The sequence below is a fragment of the Anopheles coluzzii genome, chromosome 2 (assembly GCF_943734685.1).
Source record: "Anopheles coluzzii chromosome 2, AcolN3, whole genome shotgun sequence".
In the NCBI taxonomy this organism is placed as follows: domain Eukaryota; kingdom Metazoa; phylum Arthropoda; class Insecta; order Diptera; family Culicidae; genus Anopheles; species Anopheles coluzzii.
The window spans coordinates 122732158-122754471 of record NC_064670.1 but is presented as its reverse complement, the minus strand read 5'-3'; the positions used below and the strand labels follow the sequence as shown (position 1 = coordinate 122754471).

The window sequence follows — 22314 nt, the reverse complement described above, 5'->3', positions numbered from 1 at the left end:
GAAAAAACCAATTCAAAATTTAATCAACAATTCATCAATCGAACAAAACAACGAAGCTCTTTCATTTGCAGCTTGGATTCTATCGTAGAGAAATAATTAATTTGCTTCATTTCGGATAAAATGGTATGATTAAAAATTCTCCCTCGCATTCCAGTTATTTCAAATCTACAAGTGCGTTGCAAACTAACAGCAATAGCACCAGTTCAAAGGAAGGAGGAAAAAACACACTCCCCGTGGAAACCATATGGCCAGCAGCATTCGCTTCTACGCTACGCGTAGTGCATCGCTGAAGTGGTGGTGCATCCTATTCTCCGCCTGGACCAGCGCTTTTCCATTGCGCTTTTGTTTTTACATCAATCGCGTACCGATGCTCTTTTCTATTGCGCTGCCAACCACCCCACCAGCTGCTTCCTTTGTGCCGAAGCTCAAATATTTATAAATCGTGTGTGAGTGTGTTTTCCCTCTTTTTTTTTAATTTTGCCTTTCTCTTTTTAGTAGGTGTGGGGGAGTGCACACAAACAAACACACCCCACCCCCGGACCGTACAGAATCAAATGAAAGGTTGGTCGAACGGATGGGAAGAATAAAAAACGACACTCCGGAAGCAAGGCAAAGCGAAAGAGGGAGAGATAGAGAGAATGAAAGGAAGAAAAAAAATGTGGACTCCGGGCCAGGAATTAATAGAGCAAAATGCAGTTTTCCGCTCGGATGACGATTATTATATTGACCCGTGGCGTATGAATGTACGTGTATGTATTAGTGCGTTTGTTTTGCGGACGGTTGCATTTCGGAAAACGAACCACCTGGCACAGGGAGGAAAGGATGAACCTGAGCGGGTCGTTAATGATGATGGGCACAGGGGACATGGTAAAGTGGTGGACGAAGGACGCATTTCCTGTCCATTTTGTGTCCAAAGCTTTTTCCAGCTGGTCTTGCTGCTGCTGCTGCTGCTGCTGTGTAGCACGCAAATGCCATTTGCGTTTTTCGTGTCTCCCTCGAACACTCCGTACGGAGGGAAGGAGCGCAAGGTGAAAAAAGGACGAAACATCCTTCGTACATGGTTTCGTGGTGAGTATCTACACGCCTGAGTAACCACACAACTGTTGTAAGCGGGGGGGAGAGCATGGAAAACGGTGGGCAATGAGTACTTTCCTTCGTCCACCGTCCTCATTTTCCACTGTTTATTATTCATAAGGGTGAGAGCGGTCGAACGGATTGATCGGAAGGGATGCAGAGCGTGCGGGGGATTTGGGCATGAGGTAGCTAACGACGAAAACCATCCCCCACCAGCCAGGCCAGGGCCAGGGCCACTTTTAGCCAGAAACTCGAACATAATCAAGCTGCTTTGCCGTGTTGAGCTTCGGGCTTAACGGAAAAAGTTGTACCCTTTTACGAAGCTCGGGTCGAACGTTAGCATCGACGTTAGGATAGGTTCGGTCAGTACCAGCACACCTGCTGACCAGGTCGTTAACGAAGCAGTTGCGACCAAAAAACAAAACAACTTCCCATTGTGCATTGTTTTGTCGGAACACTTTTCCGGGTCAGCCAGTAGTTACTTCTGACCTTTTCCAACATACTCCTTCTTTCGGCGTGGACGAGTGGGTAAAATTTTGGTAGCATATAAAACAAAAAGGACCATTTTTTGTGTGCTGTCCGTAGTTGCAGGTGGTCCGCTTTGTAGAATCTACAGGGAAAAATAACTTTACCTTCGACAATAAGGGTAACGTGCACTGCAAATGGTTTAACACGTAACCGGTGTACGTTTTCGATTTGCCCGCTGCGGTAGTAAATTATTCACACAATATCGATGAATTGCTGTGAACTATTTCAAATATTTCCTTACATTGAAAGCAAATATGGACCTTTTAAACAACCCTTTCCTTTTCGTGAAGGAGACGCCTAGTACTTCATCCAGTTTAGTCGCTACGCAACACACACGTTTTGTATACATTATTGGGCATTAGTTTTTATTAAATCTTCTGAAAATTTAATACATATCCATTCGAACAGATGTACGTTAGACGGAGCACCAAAACCATTGCGTAGAACGGGGAGCTGGGGTGGATTACATTTTGATTATATCACGCTCCGCTGGCTGGCTTGTCATGCGCCTCTGGGGGCCGATCAGCAGACCAACCAAAGTTGCATTGTAATTGAAACATCTCTAGCTTCTAGCTTTTCGGTGTACAGTGCAGCTGTACAAAGGCTTCCAGCTGGCGTGGTATTAGCTTCCGGTACGGGATCCGATGCTGTGCGATCACTCGTGCCGCAAGGCAGCGCAGATTGATGGCACGTGTTTCGTAGCTTTTGATGAACGCGGCAACACAGCCTAACGGGAAGAGACAACTGTTTAGTAAACAATATCGATACTTAATAAGGGCGGAACACTCACTTTGCACACACACTTGCGATGCTTTCAACCCGTCCGCGTTAACCGCATCGAGATGAATGCCAGCTTCTATTAACATTTCCGTGATTTCTTTCACTACCGTTTTTACATTCGCGTCCGGCATACGCAGCACAGCCGATTGTAGCTAAAACATAGAAAAGTATTGTTAGAAGCAATTTAATTAAATCCTGCTCGCGGTTCCAGTTACTCACAGTTGAAGTTAGCGTGTGTAAAGGCGTATTTCGATCATTGTCGACCACATCGACAGAAGCACCACATTTCAGCAGCAGCCTAACAGTGTCCGCACAGGGGAATCTGTTTCCAAAAAAAGGATAACACTAAGCACCACTTTCTCTCTCACCAACTCCAGCAACCATTCGTACCTGCAAACATCATCAGTGTGAAAGTCATCCACCGGCGTAACACCGTTCACCGCTAGATGTAGCAACGTCTGATCATCCCTCAAGCGCACCATCATCAAGTTCAGCTGGTACACCATCTGGTACATCTGCAGCGTCTGCTCCTCCGTCCGCACGAACTGCTCCTTGCGCAGCAGCTTCGTAATGATCGTAATCAGGTACAGCACCGTCACGATATTCATCTCATAATTATCTGCCACCGCTTCCAGATCTTCCCGCGGACCAGGGTTGGCCATCTTTTGCTGATTGTAGCGCAGCTCATCGACACACGCACCGAGCACCGCGATCACACTGTCGAATCGTATCGTTTCGTTGATCGAATACTCTTGCGAGAACAGTTGCACGAAGCGGAGCAGATCGCGCTGCACCTGCAGCCCGTTCTGCTGGCGCAGACGAAGTGCATGCAGCCACAGGCTTTCACACCGATCGAACCGCCCATTGTCGGCACAGATTGCGCCGCGGAAGACGATGGCATGTGCTACCTCCGGATTTTGGCCGAGAATGCGCTCACGGATCGTAAGTGATTCCATGTGCAGCGAGTTGTGATTGTAGCGGATGGCGAGCAGATCCTGCAGCGTCTGACACTCGACCCAGTGCTCGTAGGCGGGAACGGGCTCAAAGAATGGCTTGCGGATGATGTTGTCCGGATCTTCGTATCTGCAAGAAAACAGGATTGTTTAGCGTGAGTATTTTGTGCATTTACATTTTCATTTTAGCACCAACAAACCTAAGCTCCATTGCCGAAAGCAGATAGTGGAAGGCTTTCACCAAGCTGTAGTTATCCTTATCGTTCGCGTACGACGCACCGAGCAGCTCCATCACCTCGATACGCTCCACCTTGGTGAGCAGCCCGGGACGCTGCAGAAACACCTGTACCACCGCCTCGCGCGTTCGCTCGGCAGCTGCCAGTGCCGGCGTCAACCCGAACGTGTTCCGTGACAGTACCGCCCCATTATCCAGCAGTATCTCGCACACCTCCACGTGGCCACATTCGGCCGCATAGTAAAGGGCCGATGCACCGCACTGAGCCTGCTCGTTCACCTTCGCTCCCTTCTCGAGCAGGTACTGCAGCACATCGGTGTAGTTCTTGTACGCCGCAATCATCACACACGTATTGTTGTACATGTTCGCCGTACAAACGTTCGCCCCGTGCTCGATCAAATACTGGATCACATCCAACCGTCCCTCGAAGCAAGCGGCCCGCAGTGGCGTAGAGCCCTTCTTCGTACAGTGATCGACCTGCGCACCGTGCTGGAGCAGCATCTTGACGATGTTACGGCGGCCAACGCCGGCCGCTACCCACAGGGCGGTGGCACCATCGGTCAGCTCGCCGTGCACCTTCACGCAGCCCTCCTTCTCGAGGTCCGGTTCGGCCAGCTCGAGCAGGATGTGCACCACCTCCAGGTGGCCGTTCAGCGTCGCCACGATCAGTGGCGTATACACCTGGTGATCGTCTTCGTAGAATTCCTAAAAAGAGGCAAAGAAAGAGAAATTACCCGTGGTTACTCAAACGATGTGTCAAGGGCTATTAAAAGCGATGAACAAACGGAATCGGGTCAAGCTCGGGGGAACATGAAACCATTCTAAATTGGGAGTTTTTGGTGAGGAAGGAACATCGAAAAGTCTCATCCCACTTCCTCACAATGCGTAGGAGAGGCGTCTGATTCGCGACTTGATGCGCTTTAATCTCCAACGGTGGCGTATTATTATTGCGTTTCAAGTGGCTCACGTTGAGTCATTTGCGAATTCGCACCAATTCAAAACATTTCATCCCCCTGCGACGCTTACCGCCGGTGCGTCATCGGTCTGCGATTTGTAACACGTCTAGTAGGATGGCCTCGAACTCCCTCGGCAAGTTTTATTACATTGCAAGAGAAATTAAATCATGGACTGTTTTAAGCTCTCAAAAACGGACCCAACACAATGGGGCGGAAGAAGAAATGCTGTGACGATCACGATCGTATTTAATTTTGCATTTTGTTTTTGAAAATCTCATCGCAAATGCGTGTCCCGTTTTGGTTCGGTGAATCAACAATGAAACCGAAAACAAAAACACATGCCACAACCACATCAAAAGCTATTGTGTAGTAGATTTTTTGCGCGATTTACCAAGACGAAGATGATGCTGAGTAGCACCCTGTGATGAGCTCTTTTCCATCCAATTATATCTGGGAATGCGATACTCATGCTCTAATGGCGACCAAGATTGCTCCTACACGTCATTGACCTGATGCTGTCGGCTTTATAGTGGATGGAAGGACGTTTTTCTCATGCCGCACTACGGCAGAGGAACTTATCCTTCAGTCCCTTCCTCCCTTCCTGTTCGTACCGCGAGCCAGCGATAAAGGAAACGCCCCACTCTTACACATGATCGTGGCGTGGGACTATTTTTAGAATACGATCCGGAAAAATAGAGCTGTAGTAAAAAAGGTAGCAAAAAAAAAACGCAACAACAAACGGCTTGATGTCGGCGCGTTGTTTGGGGTGTGTTGGTGCGATTGCGAAGCGAAATGCCATACCAATGCAACATTCGTCGCGTATTACACATTATTACAAAATAATAATAATAATACTAACGCGCTATAATATGCTTAAATTGAGCATTTCTTTATGTCCAAAACGAGCACATTTCGTGATCCATTTTGCGCAAAATAGAACGCAATACCGCACGCTGTTCTACAACAAACCGGGCGTCTCCATCCGGCGCTCGGCAGCGGCAGTTTCTGCGGGGTTTTCTGATTAATTGCAACAAATTGCACTCACTTTTTATAACGATTTCTTCTACAGATTTCAATCATTGTATAAAGTTATTTAAAGTGTCTTTAAGTCAGGATTTCAGTCGTGTTGGACTCGATTCCGTGTTTGAAACATAGCAGACGCCCTTCCAGAAGCCTTTGTTGCGGGGCATTGAGCTCGTTAAGGTTTAGTTTCTCCTTTTTCGCTTCTTTCTTGGTGCTCTTGGTGTGCAAGCGATTTGAAAATAGCACAGCATTTTAACGACCATGTATACGGAAGTCAAAATGGCGTGGACGTGGTTCGTGTCAAAATACAAGCAAAAGACCAGTAAAAAAAAGGATCTGCACCCAATGTTTAAAACAAATGGCTTGTGTGTATCAGTTTAAATTGCGGTTTGCCTTTCCCAATGGATATAAACTTTATTGCAAAATTAAAACAACACACGCATCGGTTTTAAATTAAATCGCGCAATTTGCGTCTTTGTGTCGCCACCCGCACGCCCATTTGCGTCTTTGTGTTGGCGTGTTTGCGCGAAAGTAGAAGGAGCTGTTTGCGCAACGCATTTTTGTCGGCCCATCATAACATGTTTTCATTTCATTAGAAGAGCGATCATTCAGCGATCGGTACACGCATGCAGTGTTGGCCAATTTGATTGGGATCCCTGAATTTGCATTAAGAACATGTAATCCGTAACCTATCCTTGACCGTGAAACAAACATATACACACATCCCACTCCCAAAAAGAACACCAATGTTTGCAGAAACGAAGTCCAATGTGTTGTGTGTGTGCTCGGAAGTCGGTCGAATTTGTTTGGGGTTGTGCTTTGCTTCACACTACGCGACCGGCGGCGCACACTACAAGGCGCAACGAGCTGGTGACGCGAGCATGGGTTTTCCGATGCGTAGCTGCAGTTTTACTCGCGCAGGCAGGAGCAGGGAACCGATGGATGGTTGACGTATCTCACCCGCTCCCTTCCTTTGCAGCAGCGCGTGGTGTTCTGCAGCTGTCTGTGTGGTTTTGCATGTGACCAAATTAGAAGCAGAAATTACGAGATGACACCGCAACAGCTCACTCGCTCGCTCTTCCACCCACAAAACACAACGGTGTTGCTGTGTGATGCAAAAGTGTGTGTCTTGGCGAACAATTTTATAGTTCATTAACGGTGCGCCGATCGGACCCGTGCGTCGATGATCGGCACGAGGGCTGCAGGTGTGGGCGGTTCGGGGCAGTGCGGCTTCGCTCGCGTATGGTCGTTTGCCAAAATGACGAGAGCGTAAAGCGTTTTTGCCTAAAGTGGTGCTGTAGCCGCTTCCATTTTACGCTGCGCTAAAAGAAGGGCGAGGATTTTCGTGCTTTCTGTTCTGTTTCTGTGTGTGGGAAAAGAATGACTTTCTAGTCGATCCAATGGGATGGTTATGGAGAGCTCACCTGATTCACGATGGCGCGTCGTTCTTCCTCATCCTTTATCTCACTGAGCAAGGCCAACAGTTGCGTACAGAAGCCCTCCTTGGCGGCGTAGTACACCCGCATCATGGCACGCTCCCGGAGGGTTTCCTTTTCCCGCTCCAGGTCTTCCGATTCTTTAGTCATTTTTGCCGTACCTTCCCGGTTTATGGACCGCGTACGCCGCTTACGGCACGCGGCACCAGCACTACCTTGGGCCGACACTTTTGTAACTTTTCTACACACACGCACACACCGAAACGGCTATTACACACAACACAGGAAGGGTTTAAAAAGGAATAAAACGTATCCTTACAGTGCCACTTTTAAAATGAAATTTGTGAGCTAGATTTGAAAATCAACAAAACACTTTGAAATTGATCGCAATTCCAGAAAACCTCAAACGGGTGCGTGCCAGAACACCAGACGTGCTGTACGAGGTTTTCACCACACACTCACGACGCAACCGACGGACAAAGAATGACGATTCCCGCACGAGCTTTCCCGTTTGCACGATCTTGGTCGGTCGGAAGTAAGAAAAACCTCGCGATCACGATTTTTCCCCCGCGACGGAATGTTTATTTATAAACGTTTGTTATTATTTGGTTCTCCTGCATATCCCTCCTCCCCTTCACCCCCACAAGCGCACTGTCAACTTGCGTCAGCTGTCACATCCGTCACAAGGTTTGTACAGGCGCACTGTGGGATCGCGCTCCCAGTTTTCCGTCCAAAAGCCAGCGGATTATTATGACAGTGTCAAATGTTTGTTGCAGGCAAGCAAAAAGAGATAAAAAAAAGTTTTCCTTCCCTACGGCTGGGCTTTCGCATCGTTGGCTGTACAAAAGTGGATAATTGATCGAATTGCAAGATAAAACTGCTCTGCTAGGTAAACGACATGGGCCTATCGCACAGCATTGCCGTACCGGGAGGCGGAACCGAGGGATACCATGTTTTGCGGGTAAGTTTCGGGCCACTGTAGTAGGTGCGCCAAGCCGACAGATGACGTGTTCAATTTCGATCCAGCGCATTTCCCCCCTTCCCGCTGCAAATGCGGGTCGGCCTTGTGGAAAGCTCTGGTTTGTTGATGCGGGCTTAATTGTTGACGGTCACTTTTTTTGTTTGCACAGGTGCAAGACAACTCACCGGGCAAGACGGCGGGGCTGGAAGCATTTTTCGACTTTATACTCGCCATCGGAAACACTCGGCTGGACCAGGACAACGATACGCTGAAGGAGCTGCTGAAGGCAAACATTGACCGGGAGATCCAGATGACGGTGTACAGCAGCAAGACGCAGAACATCCGGCTGGTGGACATTACGCCCAGCAGTACCTGGGGCGGGCAGGGGCTGCTCGGGGTTAGCATACGCTTTTGCTCGTTCGAGGGTGCCAACGAGAACGTGTGGCACATACTGGAGGTGCATCCGTCGTCCCCGGCCGAGGAAGCTGGGTTGATCCCGTTCACGGATTACATTATCGGTGCCGATTCGATACTGCACGAGAGCGAGGATCTGTTTACGCTGATCGAATCGCACGAAGGTCGCCCGCTGAAGATGTACGTGTACAATACGGATCTCGACCGGTGCCGGGAGGTGACGATTACGCCCAACTCGAAGTGGGGCGGTGAAGGAAGCCTCGGCTGTGGCATTGGCTATGGGTATCTGCACCGGATACCGATTCGCATGATGCCGGCTGATGCAAAGGTGCCGCTGAATGGTGGAGCACAGTCCGTGCCGGTTGTTCCGGTGGGCAGTACGGCCATGTTCCCGACCGCGACGACAGCGACGCAGAATACGATGGCGGGCTCGACGGTGGACACGACGAATGCGAACCGCTCCATGCCCTTCATACCGATGGTGCCCCCGCTAGCAAATACGTTCGCTACACCGGTTAGCAATGCGGCCCATGATCTGCTTACGGTTTCACAGCCCACCAACACGATGACAGCCATGACGGCAACGACAACCCCGGCGGTGGTAGGCGATCTGGCCAACCAGTTCGCTACTCTATCGACAGCGACGGGCCAAACGGATCAGGTGAACAATAATGTGGAAACGCAAACGACACCAACGCAACCGGCGTACAACAATAATGCCGGACAGCCGGGAGAAGTAGCATCACCACCGATTCACGTCGGTCCTGCCATCTATACACCCCCGGCCGGTTCCGCTGAACAAGGTAGCTGTGATTGAATGTTGAATATGCAAAGATTCTTACTAATTTAAATATTTTATTCTTGTTTTAGTTCAAAATCCTTCTGCGAACGGTGAACCTGGTCCACAGCAGGTAGCGATGGCGAACCTTTCCTATCCGACATCGTCCGTTCCCTCGCTACTACCAACGACGGGCGCCAATCCCTACTCGATGGCTAGCACTGTGCCACCTCCTTCGACACTGGCCAGTGATTTCTACCAAATGTATGGCTCGACGGCTGCCCCCACCAGCGGTAGCACTGCCGTGGCACCGAGCGCCAACAGCTACGCCATGTCCAGCACGATTGACTTTCTGCAGAGCCAGCAGCAGCAACCACAGCAACCCTGGGGCTCGCAACCTCCAGTACAGATGTACTCCACGTACCCTCAGGTGCAGCCGATCCCGGATCCGTCCCAATCGCCCGCCCACCACCAACCGGCGGGTGCTGGTGGTTCGGTTCCGGCCGCATCCACACTATTCCAAAGCAACGCCGTTACGACACCCATCTCCCTGCCCGGCATGCCGCCGATAACGGTCAGTGCAACGATTCAGCCGGAAGCGCTCAGAGGGCTGCAGTTCACTAACGCTCCCGTGTCGGGCGCTCCGCCGCAACAGCTCCAGCAGCAGCAGCCACCGCTAATGACCATGCCTGCCCCAACGCTGCAATGAAGCGAATGACAACGCGGAACAGGGACGAACGGTCGGTAATTGTGCAATCGCGTTGGATGTTGTACATAGGGAGCAATCCAACCCGTTGGAACGATCTTTCAGCACCCGGTTCGGAGCTGCGACCATCGAACGGAAAAGGAACACGACGGAGCAATGTTTTGGTGCATTTTGGTTGCCCTGGGTGACTCGCCGGATAAAGTACACACGTATAATTTTTATCTTGCGCTTTACGTTATGCCTAAGTTTAGTCAATCTATGAAACAATGGATAAAGTATCGTTATCTTTATTAAATCTAAAAATTATGTCAAGTAAACTGAAGGGATTGCCTTTTTATCGCCCAAGAAAAGAAAGAATTGAATTGGTTTCTTTTGTCGGTCTAATATTTACACCATTCCATATTAGCAAGGAATATGAAGGGTTAAATCACCTGCCAAGTTTAGATCACATTCGCCCTGCTGTCATGTGTCAAAACGACACTGAGAAGAGAAAAAAAACAAAACGAAATCGTTCACTGCAAAAGTTGTTTTCCTTCGGTCCGGAAAGTTACACTCCGGAAGATTGCCGGCCAGCAGCAAAATGTCCAGCCTAGTGCGACTATCTAACGCGCCACTGGTGCGCAACCTGGTGAACTACTCGCTACGCAGTGCCCGGCTGATTTCGTCCTCGCAGAAAAACCGCGACGCTGCCACGCTCGACGTGTCGAAGAAGGCGGCCGCATCGAGCAGTGGGGCGGCTGCCTCATCGGTCGGCACCGGGCGCAACTGGGTGAGCTATGGCTTCGACCGGAAGGATGAAACGAACGACCGCAGCGCCATGAACGCGTCGTTCTTCTTCACCGTCACATTGTGCTTGGTGCTGGGCTCGGCCTACTGGGCGTACGTGCCGGATCCACAGCTGCAGGATTGGGCCCAGCGTGAAGCGTACCTCGAGCTGAGACGTCGCGAGGCGGCCGGACTGGAACCGATCAGCAAGGACTTTGTCGACCCGGCCCAGATTGTGCTGCCCTCGGACGAGGAGCTGGGCAACACCGAAATCGTCATCTAGAATGGAGGAATCGAGTAGCAGCAGCCGGGTAGCGGGCCGAAATCGCTGGATTATGTAATGTGGTCCGCCTGCAGAAGGGGGAGACGGTGCTGATTTGGGTCTCGTTTGTACATAACAGCGGTCAGAGGAAACGAGACGTGCGTTCATTGTAGCACTGTGCATCGCGGGAGAGAGAGTGTGGAGGAAGTTAAGTAACGAATAATAAATAGGAAAAAATCTTAAGAATGTGCGTGGTACATTGGATGGTGAGCATTTGGTCATGATTTGTTTTGATTTTGAATCGAGATGTCAGATCAAACGAATGTGATCTAAAATGATGGCGATAAAACATGCGCGACTGTTTTCTTTAAAAAATGGCATTCTTTTCTTAAATTTGTGTTAAATGGCAATATAATTAATGGGAATTATTTTACACTTGATTTGCAACAAAAAATGAACAAAAAATAAAAGTGAATTGTTTTGTTTCTTTTTTCATTTATAGGGTGATCAAACTGTTGACGACCAGTGTGCACGCTTTCCCTGCTTGACGTACATTGCGCGTTCGTGTCAAACCGTACAAAATGAGCCACCCGTCGCATTCCTTATTTAGGTGCTTATTTTGCAGCAGAAAATGCGCGTAAATAATAAATCGCTCTGAAATTTGTGCAACTTTCGACTCAATTTAGCCACGCCAAACACAAGTGAACCTGATTTTCGTCAAGCACTTCACCACCAGACAGTGTGTACACAAGCGAGTGTAAAGAACGTTCGCCCCAAAAATGCATAAAAAATGGCGCCGCACCAGTTTGGTCGCCCGTGAAGAATTTGTTATTGTGAACAACCAACTCCCCCCACTGCAGCGATAGTGTGTGCCGTCGTGGTCGGTCGTCGTCGTCGTGGTCGTGGTCGTCATCCCGTCGCTGGTCGTGGTGGTGGTTTCGTGAAGAAAAAAAAATAAGTTGGAATTTCCAGCCACAGTGTTACGAAAAGGGTGTGTGAATAGTAAAGTCTGGTGTTGCGACGCATTAGAAAAAAAGGAATCAGAAAGTGAAAGAAAAGTCCTCCCGTCCGGGGAGTGAGGAAGCTGCTCGCCACAAGTTGGATGCGTGTCGTCCGGGGGCACTGTCGCAGCAAGTGCACAGAGCGTGTATAAAGTGTACCAAGTGTGTGTGTGTGTGTTTGTGCGTGTGTGGATGATTGTTTTTAATTTAGCAACGACGGCAAAAACAGCAGCTCCTCCTCGCAGCCGGGGGCAACCAGGCAGCAGCAACCAACAATAACAGAGCAACACCATCATCATCATCGTCATCACAGAGACATGGCTGACCAGAACGAGAAAATTCTTCATCGCCTGCTGCAACAGGACGGGAACAGCATTTGTGCGGATTGTGATTCGAAAAGTATGTAGTGCGTAGGAAAAGGGATGGAGGGGGGGGGGGGGAAATCCACATCCTGTAGGTCTGTCTCGAGCTCTGTGTGCGTGTATATGTGTGTTTGCGGTGTTCAGCATAGTTTAATAGCAGGAAGTATTCAGGGCGGGAACAGGCTTAATAGGTGGTGCGGCTGAACGCGTTGCATAGTTTTCTCCTTGACCAACTGTATGTGTGCGTGTGTGTTTGTGTGTGTTTATATGCGATGTTGGCAGCAGCAGCCGTGTAGAAACGCAAATAGCCAAATAATGACTCATCCAATCATATACACTCCACCTCTTGTCCCCCCCCCCCCCCCGTCCTATCATTGGCTATCTCGGCCTCTCTTTCGCTTCCCATTCCTCGCACACACACACATCATACCGTCCGACCAACGCCATAAACAACACCAATCTCTTTACGCAGGCCAGACCCGTGCGTGAGATGCTTTCGCTTCTAAGCGTGGGGACACCCTATGTTTTGTTACCCTCCTCTGCCTTCTTTTCCTGCGCAACAACCCCCCCGTAGAAGTGCATAGTAAAAGAGAAAAGCGTTACATGGCCCACCGCGATTGCCATGCCGTTGTGATGTTTTGTTGCAGCCTCTCCTCTGATTAGGAGATATCGGTAGAGCGTGAGGCGCGTGAAGCGTGCCTCTATGTGTGAGTGGGTCTGTTTTGCTACGATTTTCCTGTCCCACTGGAACGCTGGGTGTCGCACGCTGCACCTGCTGCTACCCCTGCCCGCGCACATTCATCCGGAGTTGTTCCGTTCGCTCACGTTCCCTGCACGTGTACCGCCTGATAACGTACGTTGGTGCGCCACCTAATGCGTAGAATGCGCCTGGAAGTGAAAGGAAGTGAGAATGGCGCCTCCCCAGTGAGAGCATGTGTAAGGCATGAGAAGGAAGCAGCAAAACACCACCACCCGGTCACCTTTTCGACCCACACACCGATGCATTTATTAACCGGCACTGCTTTATTTATTATGTAGGAATGGGGAAAGGGTATGATGAGAAATGGGGGGTCGCTGAAAGCAAAACGCAATAGAAAAAGAAAACGTGTCTGGAGGAGCTGGGCGATCGAGCGTAAACAATTCTCACTTGCTCACTTGCTCACCGGGGTATTCACTTGCTTACTCGCTCTTTCTCTCTTTCTCTCTCTCGTTTTCTCTTTCTCTGTGTGTGGTATTTTTTGTGTTGTTGTTGCTGTTGCCGCTGGTTACTGCGTTGTTGGGAAACGAAGGAAGAACACACGGGAAGAATGAGTAACAAAAAAAGCATAACTGCCCATAGCACGCAGCCACAAGGTTAATGCACTCCAGAAAAGCGTCGAAGACGGACGATGGGTTTGTTATTATTATTATTCGTTACGATGCTCTTCTTTGCGTGTTCCCGCCTTGCATCCTGGTGCGCTGTTGCTTTCATTCACATTTAGCGAACCTTCCCTTTTCCGTTGCAGGGAGCTTTCTTCATTTGTTGTGATTTACCCATGTTTGGAGTTAGTAACAGTTTACATATTTTTCAATCTATCTTAATTTATAGATGAAAAAATAATTCATTTAGTAAAATGCAACCCAAACCCTGCTCATAGGGCAACGTAAAGACAGATACAAGAAGGTAGACAGAGGGCACAGGTGTTGGTCATGGTTGCGTCATAGGGTTTGTTTTGATTTTTACCGAACCAAATTCTTACTACAAAACATCCCCCCCATCGCCACGCGGGTTGTTGTTTCTCCCGTCAGTATAGATAATAAATAGAAAACATCTTTCTGCTGCCAACAGATGCGTTCGCTTGCCTGTGTTCAAATGCATGATGATGAGGATTATGAAGAAAGGTTAAATTTTCGATAAACAAGCCCACGATGTACTAACGTGCATCGTCGTCGAGTAGGTCGAAGTCGGCTGGGGGTGCAGTAAATGTCAGTCCGCAGCGCGAGAACATTACGCATAGACGGCATGAAACAACGTCTCGAATATTTGTGTTTGTTTGTTGTTCTGCCAACACGCAATGAGAGTGGGTTTAGCTTCATCATAGTGGGTTGCGTTTAATGATTTATGAGCGCAAGACATCGGCAACAGAGGATCGGATTCAGCGTGTTAATTAATTGACTTTTAAATACTTATTAACGTTGTGCCCTTCGTACGCTCTTTTTTCCGATCAGATCTAGAATGGGCCTCATACAACATCGGCATCTTCCTGTGCACCCGGTGCTGTGCGGTCCATCGCAGCATGGGTGCGCACATATCGAAAGTGAAGCATCTCAAGCTGGACAAATGGGAGGACAGCCAGATCCAGCGCATGATCGATGTGGGCAATAAGTCGGCCAGACTGAAGTACGAGAACCGTGTGCCGGCTTGCTATCGGAGACCGAAAGAAAACGATCCACAGTAAATAATACCACGCGATAAAGGAGAAGTTCCGCCACCTTAATGACAAACAAACTTTCTTGTTTTAGGATACTGATCGAGCAATGGATAAGGGCAAAGTACGAGCGGCTAGAATTCTGCATGATCGAACGCCCCAGCTACACGTCCGGCCGGATGGAAGGGTTCCTGATGAAGCGCGGCAAGGAGGACAGCCGCTACCAGCCCCGCAAGTTCGTGCTGTCCGGGCTGCACGACACGCTGCGGTACTACGTGAAGGAAAAGCGCGAACCAAAGGCCATACTGCGAATATCGGAGCTGAACGTGGTGTACGCACCGTCGAAAATCGGCAATCCCAACTCGCTGCAGCTCACGTTCATGAAGGAGGGTACCACGCGGCACATCTACGTGTACCACGACGATCCGGAGGTGATCAACAACTGGTACATGGCGATACGGTGCGCCAAGCTGCACCGGTTGCAGATCGCGTACCCGAGCGCCTCCGAGAGCGATCTGGTCGATCTGCTGACGCACGATTTCACGCGCGAAGGCTGGCTGCTGAAGACGGGGCCGCGGGCGACCGACAGCTACAAGCGGCGCTGGTTCACGCTCGACGATCGCAAGCTCATGTACCACGACGATCAGCTCGATGCGCACCCGAAGGGGGAAATCTTTCTCGGCAACCAGCTGGACGGGTACAGCGTCCGGATAGGGGCGCCGCCCGGTGCCAAAGATCAGGGTTACAGTTTTACGCTCTTCACACCGGAGCGGGTGTACAACATGTCGTCGCACAGCGAGCAGGACCGAGACGAATGGATCGCGGCGATACAGAACGTGCTGGAGCGGCCGCTCAGCCCGCAGGACAATTCAAGTGAGATCATTTCGGTTGGATTTCGACCAAAGGCAAAGTTTCTTATGTTTCGTCACTCTCGTTTTGCAGTATCGGCCCGACTAATACGCAAGCGCGGCGGAACCAACCCAAAGAATATCTTTACGGGTAGGTAATACAGTGCACAGGATCCTTCGTCCGATGGGACGCTATTGTAAGAAGCAACGAAAAGCTGGCCAGCATCGCCAACCGAGCATACATCAGATAGTGGCGGAACGATCAAACTTCCGACCCGATGTCACGTGGCACCACTGGAAATCAGCTGGTTTTACTTGAGAAAGACAACCAGCAGGGCCTCAAATTCGATATAGAGGTAGAGACACCGTTCGGTTTCTTCTTCGGTTAGCGAACAAATGCCGAGTAGCACACTACCACAGTAACACATATGCGCAGCTTATAGGCTAACACGTTGGCTTTGGCTTGGGCCAACCATTATATCAACCTACATACTACTATCACCATAGATCTGGTTTCTCATTTCTAGACTGTAGCTGCAACGCAGCTCCATCGTAAGCCTTGGTTATGTTGTGTGTGTGTGTGTGTGTGTGTAAGAGAGCCTGTAAAAGCTGTAAAAAGTGCTTCGTAATGGGAATGATAAGCGCCGAAAGACCTCTGGATGGTATTTATTTTCATATCGTTTATTCGCTAGTTTTGAGTTATGGACTAAATGAGAGCAAAAGAGAGGGAGGTCGATACTAGCTAAGGAATGCACATAAAGCCAAGCAGACACTTTAATCACACACCAATGCGATCTATTTATTGACACAGAACACAGAACTAAATATTAAAAATAAGCGCAACAAGCAGCTGCATTGATCGCTGAGAAATACTCAGCCAAATTGACTACGTAGAACTATGTTTTAATAGCAGGGCAAATAAGTTTTGCGAATTTACATTTCCTTCCCGAATCGTTTTTATACCTCCCTCTCTGTCTCTGTATATCACTCTGTGTCTGTTTCTGCTTCATTGTACACGGAGGGGTGTCTATGCACAAACTAGATACACACACGTGGACGCAAATTGCACGCATTTTCTTTTTTGCTAAACCCCGTTTAGAGCAAGAACAAAATAAGATTATTAAATAATTAATTTGTTGTGGATAGCACACACACGGTACACAGTTTCGTTTCCGTAGGGGGCAGAAGAGGCAATCGTTTTCGCACTAAAATGTAGGTGTGTGTTTATTAAACGGTCGTAACACGCTAGTATAACCATGAAAACCCGTGCAGGAGAAAACAGACGGCGTAGAATTGAAACGATATAACGAAACTAAAAAGAAACAAACAGCTAAGCTAAGGTAATGCAATTTCTACTGTCTGAAAAAACAGAGACGGAAGTAAAACTAAGATTTAGAAGTACATTTTGCTTACAGATTTCGTAAGCGACATTAGATAGGCAAAATTAAATTGAAGCAAAGTTGAGTGGCGAGATATGCGTATCGACGAACGAAGAGCTGCGCAACGCCACGCAGCAAACACTCAAACCTCAGTTCGATTCTAGCACAAGCTGCTGGAACCGCAGACTTTATCATGCAATTGGCCAATATTGCGTGTCTTGTGTGTGTGTAGTAGATTAACCGTCGTGTGTGGTTCCTATTATGCCCAGGTGGCGAATCGCTCTCAGGGCAGCGCTAGAGAGAAAACTGCCAGTTAACTGTTTTAGTGTTCTGTGTCGGTTTTAAACGTATTTTTCTTTCGTATTTTTTTATACAAACTACGACATTTCATCACAGAAGAAACTGAAAACACACACATAAAGAAGCAAAAACCCAAACACACAAATGAAGATCACGTCACACGATACTCTGCTCAAATGACTTTGTTTTATTGACGAAGAATTGTAAACCCAAACGGAGGTGAGAATGTAAGCGAAAGGAGGAAGAAACGAACTACAATAATCACACAAACAAGCAACACTAAAAAAAACCGGATCGAAATATGCATCGAAACGAACTGGCCACTGAGTAACTGAGCAACAATGAAATCAATGCACTGCCCCCTCTCACAAACATTTACACAAAACTACCACATTGATTGAAGCCCGGAAGTAGAGAGCGGACGGATTACGAGTAAAACATCGTGTGCGTATATACAACACTTTTGAAGCTGTACGGAAGCGAATAGTAGTAGCGTGTAATACCTAGCACTAAGTAAGTGAGAGTTATATTTCGAAAGTGGCGCATGTAGGAACGACAAACGGTAACGAAAAGGAACTACAATAATTTGCCAAAAATAGCTAAATATTAGAACAAATCCGTAGTACAGGATGATGCACTATTCTGTGCAGAAGGACGGTCGTGCGAAAAGCAACAGACCGAAGAGATGCCGAGTGACGGACGACCGTGCGTAACAAGAATAAAACAACAACTCTTTTGCTACCAAGCAAACAATGGCCGTGTAAGTTGGAACCATGTTTAAACCGAAACGTTAAACAGTACTTCTGCCCCTAGCCCGGGTAGGGTACGATCGTGTACGATCCTGCCTGATCTTTCATCCAACTTATCCAATCATCCTGAACAGGTCTTTCGAAGCTAACCTCGTGAAAGATGGCAGTACGCTTGGTTTCTCGAAATTGCATCCGCTCGAACATGCGCATCGCTTTCGCGTTTGTGTCCTTTGTGATCGCTAGGTAGTGCTGTAGCTGCAACCGTTCCACCCCGAACAGCAGCATCAGCAGTGTAGCTTCCCAGCCGTACCGTTTCCCCCGTGCCGCCGGTTCGGCGATCATAATTTCAATTTCACCCGCCAACCGATCTGTCTGTGACTGATCGTCCTCTGCTTCGGGGTGGGATTGGATGAAGATGTTCGTGTCACCGATCAGTGCGCCGATTTCGTCCTTTGTATCTTCGTACCGCTGACGATCGAGAATGAGAAAGGTGCATTCTGAAATGGGGAATGGAATCGGTTTGTAAGTGGTAAGTGAGTCTTTTTTCGTTGTTGTTATTGCAATCCTTACTGTCCTCATCATTACGCCAGCTCGCCTGCATTTGGTACTCCTCTTCTAGGGTGAGTGGTTCGGATGCGGTTAGCTCCTGCAGCTCTTCGCTCTTCATCCACTGGTGATATCTTTCGAATGGACGGTCGAATTAGACGTGTATATACAAAAGATATTTGATCGTACATGTCGTTTTTACTTACTTCTCAACATGCTTACTCTCGTACGGTACCAGTATAACGTTAGTGCCGATGATCTGCAGATGTTCGTTCAGCTTCATAGTACCATCAAGATGATCTAAAACAAAGTTTAAAGTCAATAATCAGAGAGATGATAGACATCGCATTCGAAACAATATTTCCCCACATTGAATCATTCTCAAAAGAAGCTCAGAATGTTGGATTAAATTAAAATTTGTTTTATTGCTGCATACTTTCTATGCATAAGAAAAGATCAAAATTATAAAAGCATTCGTTTAAGCTTAAATTGTCTTCTTCAGCTGTGCCAGCTTCGTCAAGCAGGCATCGCGCCACGCCCGTCTCTCCGGCAGCTTATCGATCGGTACCATCTCCTCCATCTCCTTGGCCACCTGCTCTGCCACCTTGCCCTCCATGCGCGGCGTCGGGCCCATCGTTTCGCTGACCGCGTAGATCGTGTTGCAGTAACGATCGCAATAGTTAAGCATGCCTTCCGCATTCAGGTGTGCCGTTTCGAGCGGACCGAGGAAAGCGTACCGCATGCCCAATCCCTCCGACATCACCACATCGATGTCCTTCACGCTAAGTATACCGTCCGCCACGAGGCGCCAGGTTTCGTTCAGGATCGCGTACTGAATGCGATTCAGCGCAAAGCCTTCGATTTGGCGCGATAGCGTGACCGGCTTCTGGCCGATTTCCGTCATCAGTTCGCGTGCTTTCGTGGTGTGCTCCGGTTTGGTCCACGGGGCCGGAACGATCTCAACCAGCGGCACGTAGTACGGTGGGTTAACTGGATGAGCTACCAGGACCTATTCGATGGGAGGAAGAAATCGTTATTAGTGTTACAAACAAGTAGTGTGGATGATTGACATTTCGTACCTGAGCCCGATGCTTCAAATCTTCGCTGAACAGCGACGGCATAAACGTGCTTGTCGAGCTGGCCAGGATCGTGTTCGGTCCAACCAACCCATCCAACTCCCCGTACAGCTTCTTCTTAATGTCCAGCCGCTCGGGGACACATTCCTGCACGTAGATGGCATCCGTCACGGCATCCTTCAGATTGTCCGTACCACGAATGCAGGCAAACTGTTCGGCCGCGCTCAGCGTACCACGAATGGTTCCCTGCTTTTCAACGCTTTCCAGCTCCAGCTTCGTTTCCTTCAGCGCTTTCTCCACGATCTCGGGGATGATATCGTAAATCGTCACCTGATAGCCGACGCCGGCAAACAGCATCGCCCAGGAACGACCTATAAGACCGCTGCGTTGCGGTGTGCGGAAGAAGGGCACACAACGGTTATTGTTCAATGTCAGTGCTAGGTCAGTGCTAGTGAGCAAACACGGTGATTGTTTGTGGCTGTTCTGTTCTGTCATTTGCTCTATCGCTCTGCTCGTCCAATGCAGCGCGAAAACATGCATCTAGCCGTTAGAATGAGTTTAATGAGCCGCTGTAATCGCAATCTGTTTGAAAGAGGTGGATGCCAGTGAGCATCCAGTGTGCCCTTCGGCGGTTTGATTATGTGTCCTAGAAAACCTGCACTGCAATCGACCTTCAATCATCGATTTGCTGTAATAATGGTGCGATCATCAACAGTCTCTGAATGCGGTGACCTCTCTCCTAATGATTGGAGTGCATTCTTAAGTGTTGTGCAAATATTTGAAATATGATAGAAGGTCCATAAATGTAATCAAATGAATGATACATGACCTGTCCTCTATTCGTTGTTAGTAGAGCGAGGCTACAATATTTTTCATTTAAATGGACAGCAATTTAAGCTGATCCTCACTGATCGATATTACTTCCTAAGCGTGAAATCTAGTATTTTCTTGTCTAAATTATACTACCATCGTATCGTTCACTTACCTTCCAATGATCGCAACTTTCTCTTTCTTCATTTTGCTAGCCATGCTACTGCCGAATCTGCCGATCATTCAAACCCCCGTTTCAGTCAGGACAGCACAAGGGAAGGGACGGGAATGAAAAGATTGACGATTGTGTATTATTATGTGATCACCGTAACACACCACCCATACACAATGCCTTCTTTTAAAAGCCACTCACCAATTGAATAATGTTTAACAAAACACAACAAAAGATACACACACGGGATCGGTACTACGGAAAAGGGGGAAATACTTTCACTAGGATGCCGGTTTCAGCAAGTTTTCAACAACCGCTGAAGGGTGAGTTTGAACCGGAATATTGGTCTCTCTGTCTCTCGAAAGCGCGCAAACACAACACAGCTCTCAGGCAAAAGGGTCCCGACGGCGCGTCCTATCGTACGGAGGGAATGGTAGCGACTGATCGATCTAGGGGTAGTTTAGCTCCGCATGTAGATAACACGAGGATCCGGCAAGCGTGGTCGGGCGCCAGTAGTAGGCTGTGACGGGAGGGAGGTCGCGTGCATTCCCGCGGATGGTTTGTGTTGTGTACAGTTTGCGATACGCGAAGTGTGTTTGTTTTTTTAAACGATGGTGTACGCGATGATGGCGACCACTTACTTCATCCCGTTCTATGGCCACTTTTGTCGCGCGATTCAAATGGCAACTGGCACGCGCCAGAGAGCTTCTTAAGGGATGTTGGTTCCAATTCGTTCATTAAATGGGATATTTTCTAGCTTTAAAAAAGGTTTGATGAAAACATTTAAACAGTGGCCGCTTTGGCTAGTAGCTTGTTTTAAAATAGACTTCCTATCGTTCCGAGTTTGATCAAGGATAAGGCAAGGCAAACGAAACGGGGCACGACTTCACGGGGCACGGCTTCAGATAAGAACTGATAAATATATGAGCACCGATAGCAGCTAACAGCCAAGTGCTTAAACGCTGTGTTGTTAAACTGTTCAAACATATTCGGAGGCAGTGCAGTGTCGGTGGATATGGCGGCCAACAGTACAGCTTGTTATTTTTTTACCACTTTTGGAAACCGATTCCGTGATAAGCATTGCCGGCTGTGGAGGTTATCGGTCTCGACCAGCGGGAAGAGCGAATGGCATTCAAGCGAACCAATTAACCCCTGTCTTAATTTGAGGCTATCGACTAGAATAATTTAACGCATGATTGCACCGCAAACAGACGGAAGCAGTGATAGTGATTAGGATGATTTGCCGGGTGTCTCCCGGCTCACGCTGTAATTGAATTATGCTGACACCTCTCCCGTTCGGCAGCATAACGAACCCGAGTCCGAGTTAGACTCTGGGTGGTATGCTGTGATGGACAAGTTGTTATGCGCCGTTTGACGAGGTCAACCCCCCGAGACAGGGCACAGTGAAACAGCTGATAAAGGGACGGGAAATGCGCGTGTGGCAAGCATTTTTCACCGTTAATAATACTGGGAGATTCTGGTTCGGGGGGAAAACTACGACAGTGATATGAAGGTAATAAAGTAGCATATTTTATGTTGCACAGTTCTTGATAATAACAAAAAACGCGCGCCGTAAGCACGATGCACTGAAATGAAAACTCAGTAGGTTGATGCTACGGTCATGCATGTTACTTTCAACTCAAAATGTTATCAACCGTTCGTTACCGTACTTACTCAGATTGCTTAATTAGATGAATAAATATTAAAACTAACACTTTTTGGTAGAAAAACTTCGAAACAGATGTGCACTGTTTACGTTTTTTCACGCACACGCACAAACAAATACACAAAT

General features: G+C 48.3%; 6 protein-coding genes across 8 annotated transcripts; 3 read left to right on the top strand and 3 right to left on the bottom strand.

Annotated features, from left to right (window-relative positions):
* Positions 1 to 1939: 1939 nt before the first annotated feature.
* On the bottom strand, positions 1940 to 7587 carry LOC120953339 (protein fem-1 homolog B). Of its 2 annotated transcripts, none has more exons than XM_040373171.2 (6): positions 6974 to 7587; positions 3536 to 4275; positions 2773 to 3465; positions 2602 to 2704; positions 2393 to 2534; positions 1940 to 2329 (listed from the first exon to the last, which is right to left on the bottom strand). In XM_040373171.2, the coding sequence occupies exons 1-6, from the start codon at positions 7133 to 7135 to the stop codon at positions 2172 to 2174; spliced, it is 1998 nt and encodes a 665-aa protein (XP_040229105.2). In that variant the 5' UTR covers positions 7136 to 7587; the 3' UTR covers positions 1940 to 2171. The 2 variants fall into 2 exon arrangements, with proteins under 2 accessions (XP_040229105.2, XP_040229106.2); XM_040373172.2 differs by lacking the exon at positions 6974 to 7587 and adding an exon at positions 4918 to 5132.
* A 158-nt stretch (positions 7588 to 7745) lies between these two features.
* On the top strand, positions 7746 to 10161 carry LOC120949271 (Golgi reassembly-stacking protein 2). Its single transcript, XM_040366473.2, has 3 exons — positions 7746 to 7946; positions 8116 to 9163; positions 9231 to 10161. Exons 1-3 carry the CDS (start codon positions 7884 to 7886, stop codon positions 9845 to 9847), a joined length of 1728 nt encoding a protein of 575 aa, XP_040222407.2. The 5' UTR covers positions 7746 to 7883; the 3' UTR covers positions 9848 to 10161.
* Positions 10162 to 10319: 158 nt separating this feature from the next.
* LOC120949272 (NADH dehydrogenase [ubiquinone] 1 beta subcomplex subunit 11, mitochondrial) lies at positions 10320 to 11117 on the top strand. The gene has a single exon (XM_040366474.2). It carries the CDS (start codon positions 10425 to 10427, stop codon positions 10890 to 10892), a length of 468 nt encoding a protein of 155 aa, XP_040222408.2. The 5' UTR covers positions 10320 to 10424; the 3' UTR covers positions 10893 to 11117.
* Positions 11118 to 11417: 300 nt separating this feature from the next.
* LOC120948139 (arf-GAP with dual PH domain-containing protein 1-like) lies at positions 11418 to 17933 on the top strand. The gene is made up of 4 exons (XM_040364153.2): positions 11418 to 12271; positions 14443 to 14668; positions 14737 to 15515; positions 15585 to 17933. The coding sequence occupies exons 1-4, from the start codon at positions 12190 to 12192 to the stop codon at positions 15647 to 15649; spliced, it is 1152 nt and encodes a 383-aa protein (XP_040220087.1). The 5' UTR covers positions 11418 to 12189; the 3' UTR covers positions 15650 to 17933.
* LOC120948142 (alpha/beta-tubulin-N-acetyltransferase 9) lies at positions 17389 to 22308 on the bottom strand. 2 transcript variants are annotated; one of them, XM_040364159.2, is made up of 4 exons: positions 22197 to 22308; positions 18671 to 18764; positions 18489 to 18598; positions 17389 to 18415 (listed from the first exon to the last, which is right to left on the bottom strand). In XM_040364159.2, exons 2-4 carry the CDS (start codon positions 18745 to 18747, stop codon positions 17979 to 17981), a joined length of 624 nt encoding a protein of 207 aa, XP_040220093.2. In that variant the 5' UTR covers positions 18748 to 18764; positions 22197 to 22308; the 3' UTR covers positions 17389 to 17978. The 2 variants fall into 2 exon arrangements, with proteins under 2 accessions (XP_040220093.2, XP_049466901.1); XM_049610944.1 differs by lacking the exon at positions 22197 to 22308 and adding an exon at positions 21164 to 22190.
* On the bottom strand, positions 18865 to 21170 carry LOC120948141 (lambda-crystallin homolog). The gene is made up of 4 exons (XM_040364158.2): positions 20724 to 21170; positions 20526 to 20582; positions 19544 to 19922; positions 18865 to 19473 (listed from the first exon to the last, which is right to left on the bottom strand). Exons 2-4 carry the CDS (start codon positions 20567 to 20569, stop codon positions 18949 to 18951), a joined length of 948 nt encoding a protein of 315 aa, XP_040220092.2. The 5' UTR covers positions 20570 to 20582; positions 20724 to 21170; the 3' UTR covers positions 18865 to 18948.
* Positions 22309 to 22314: the final 6 nt, after the last annotated feature.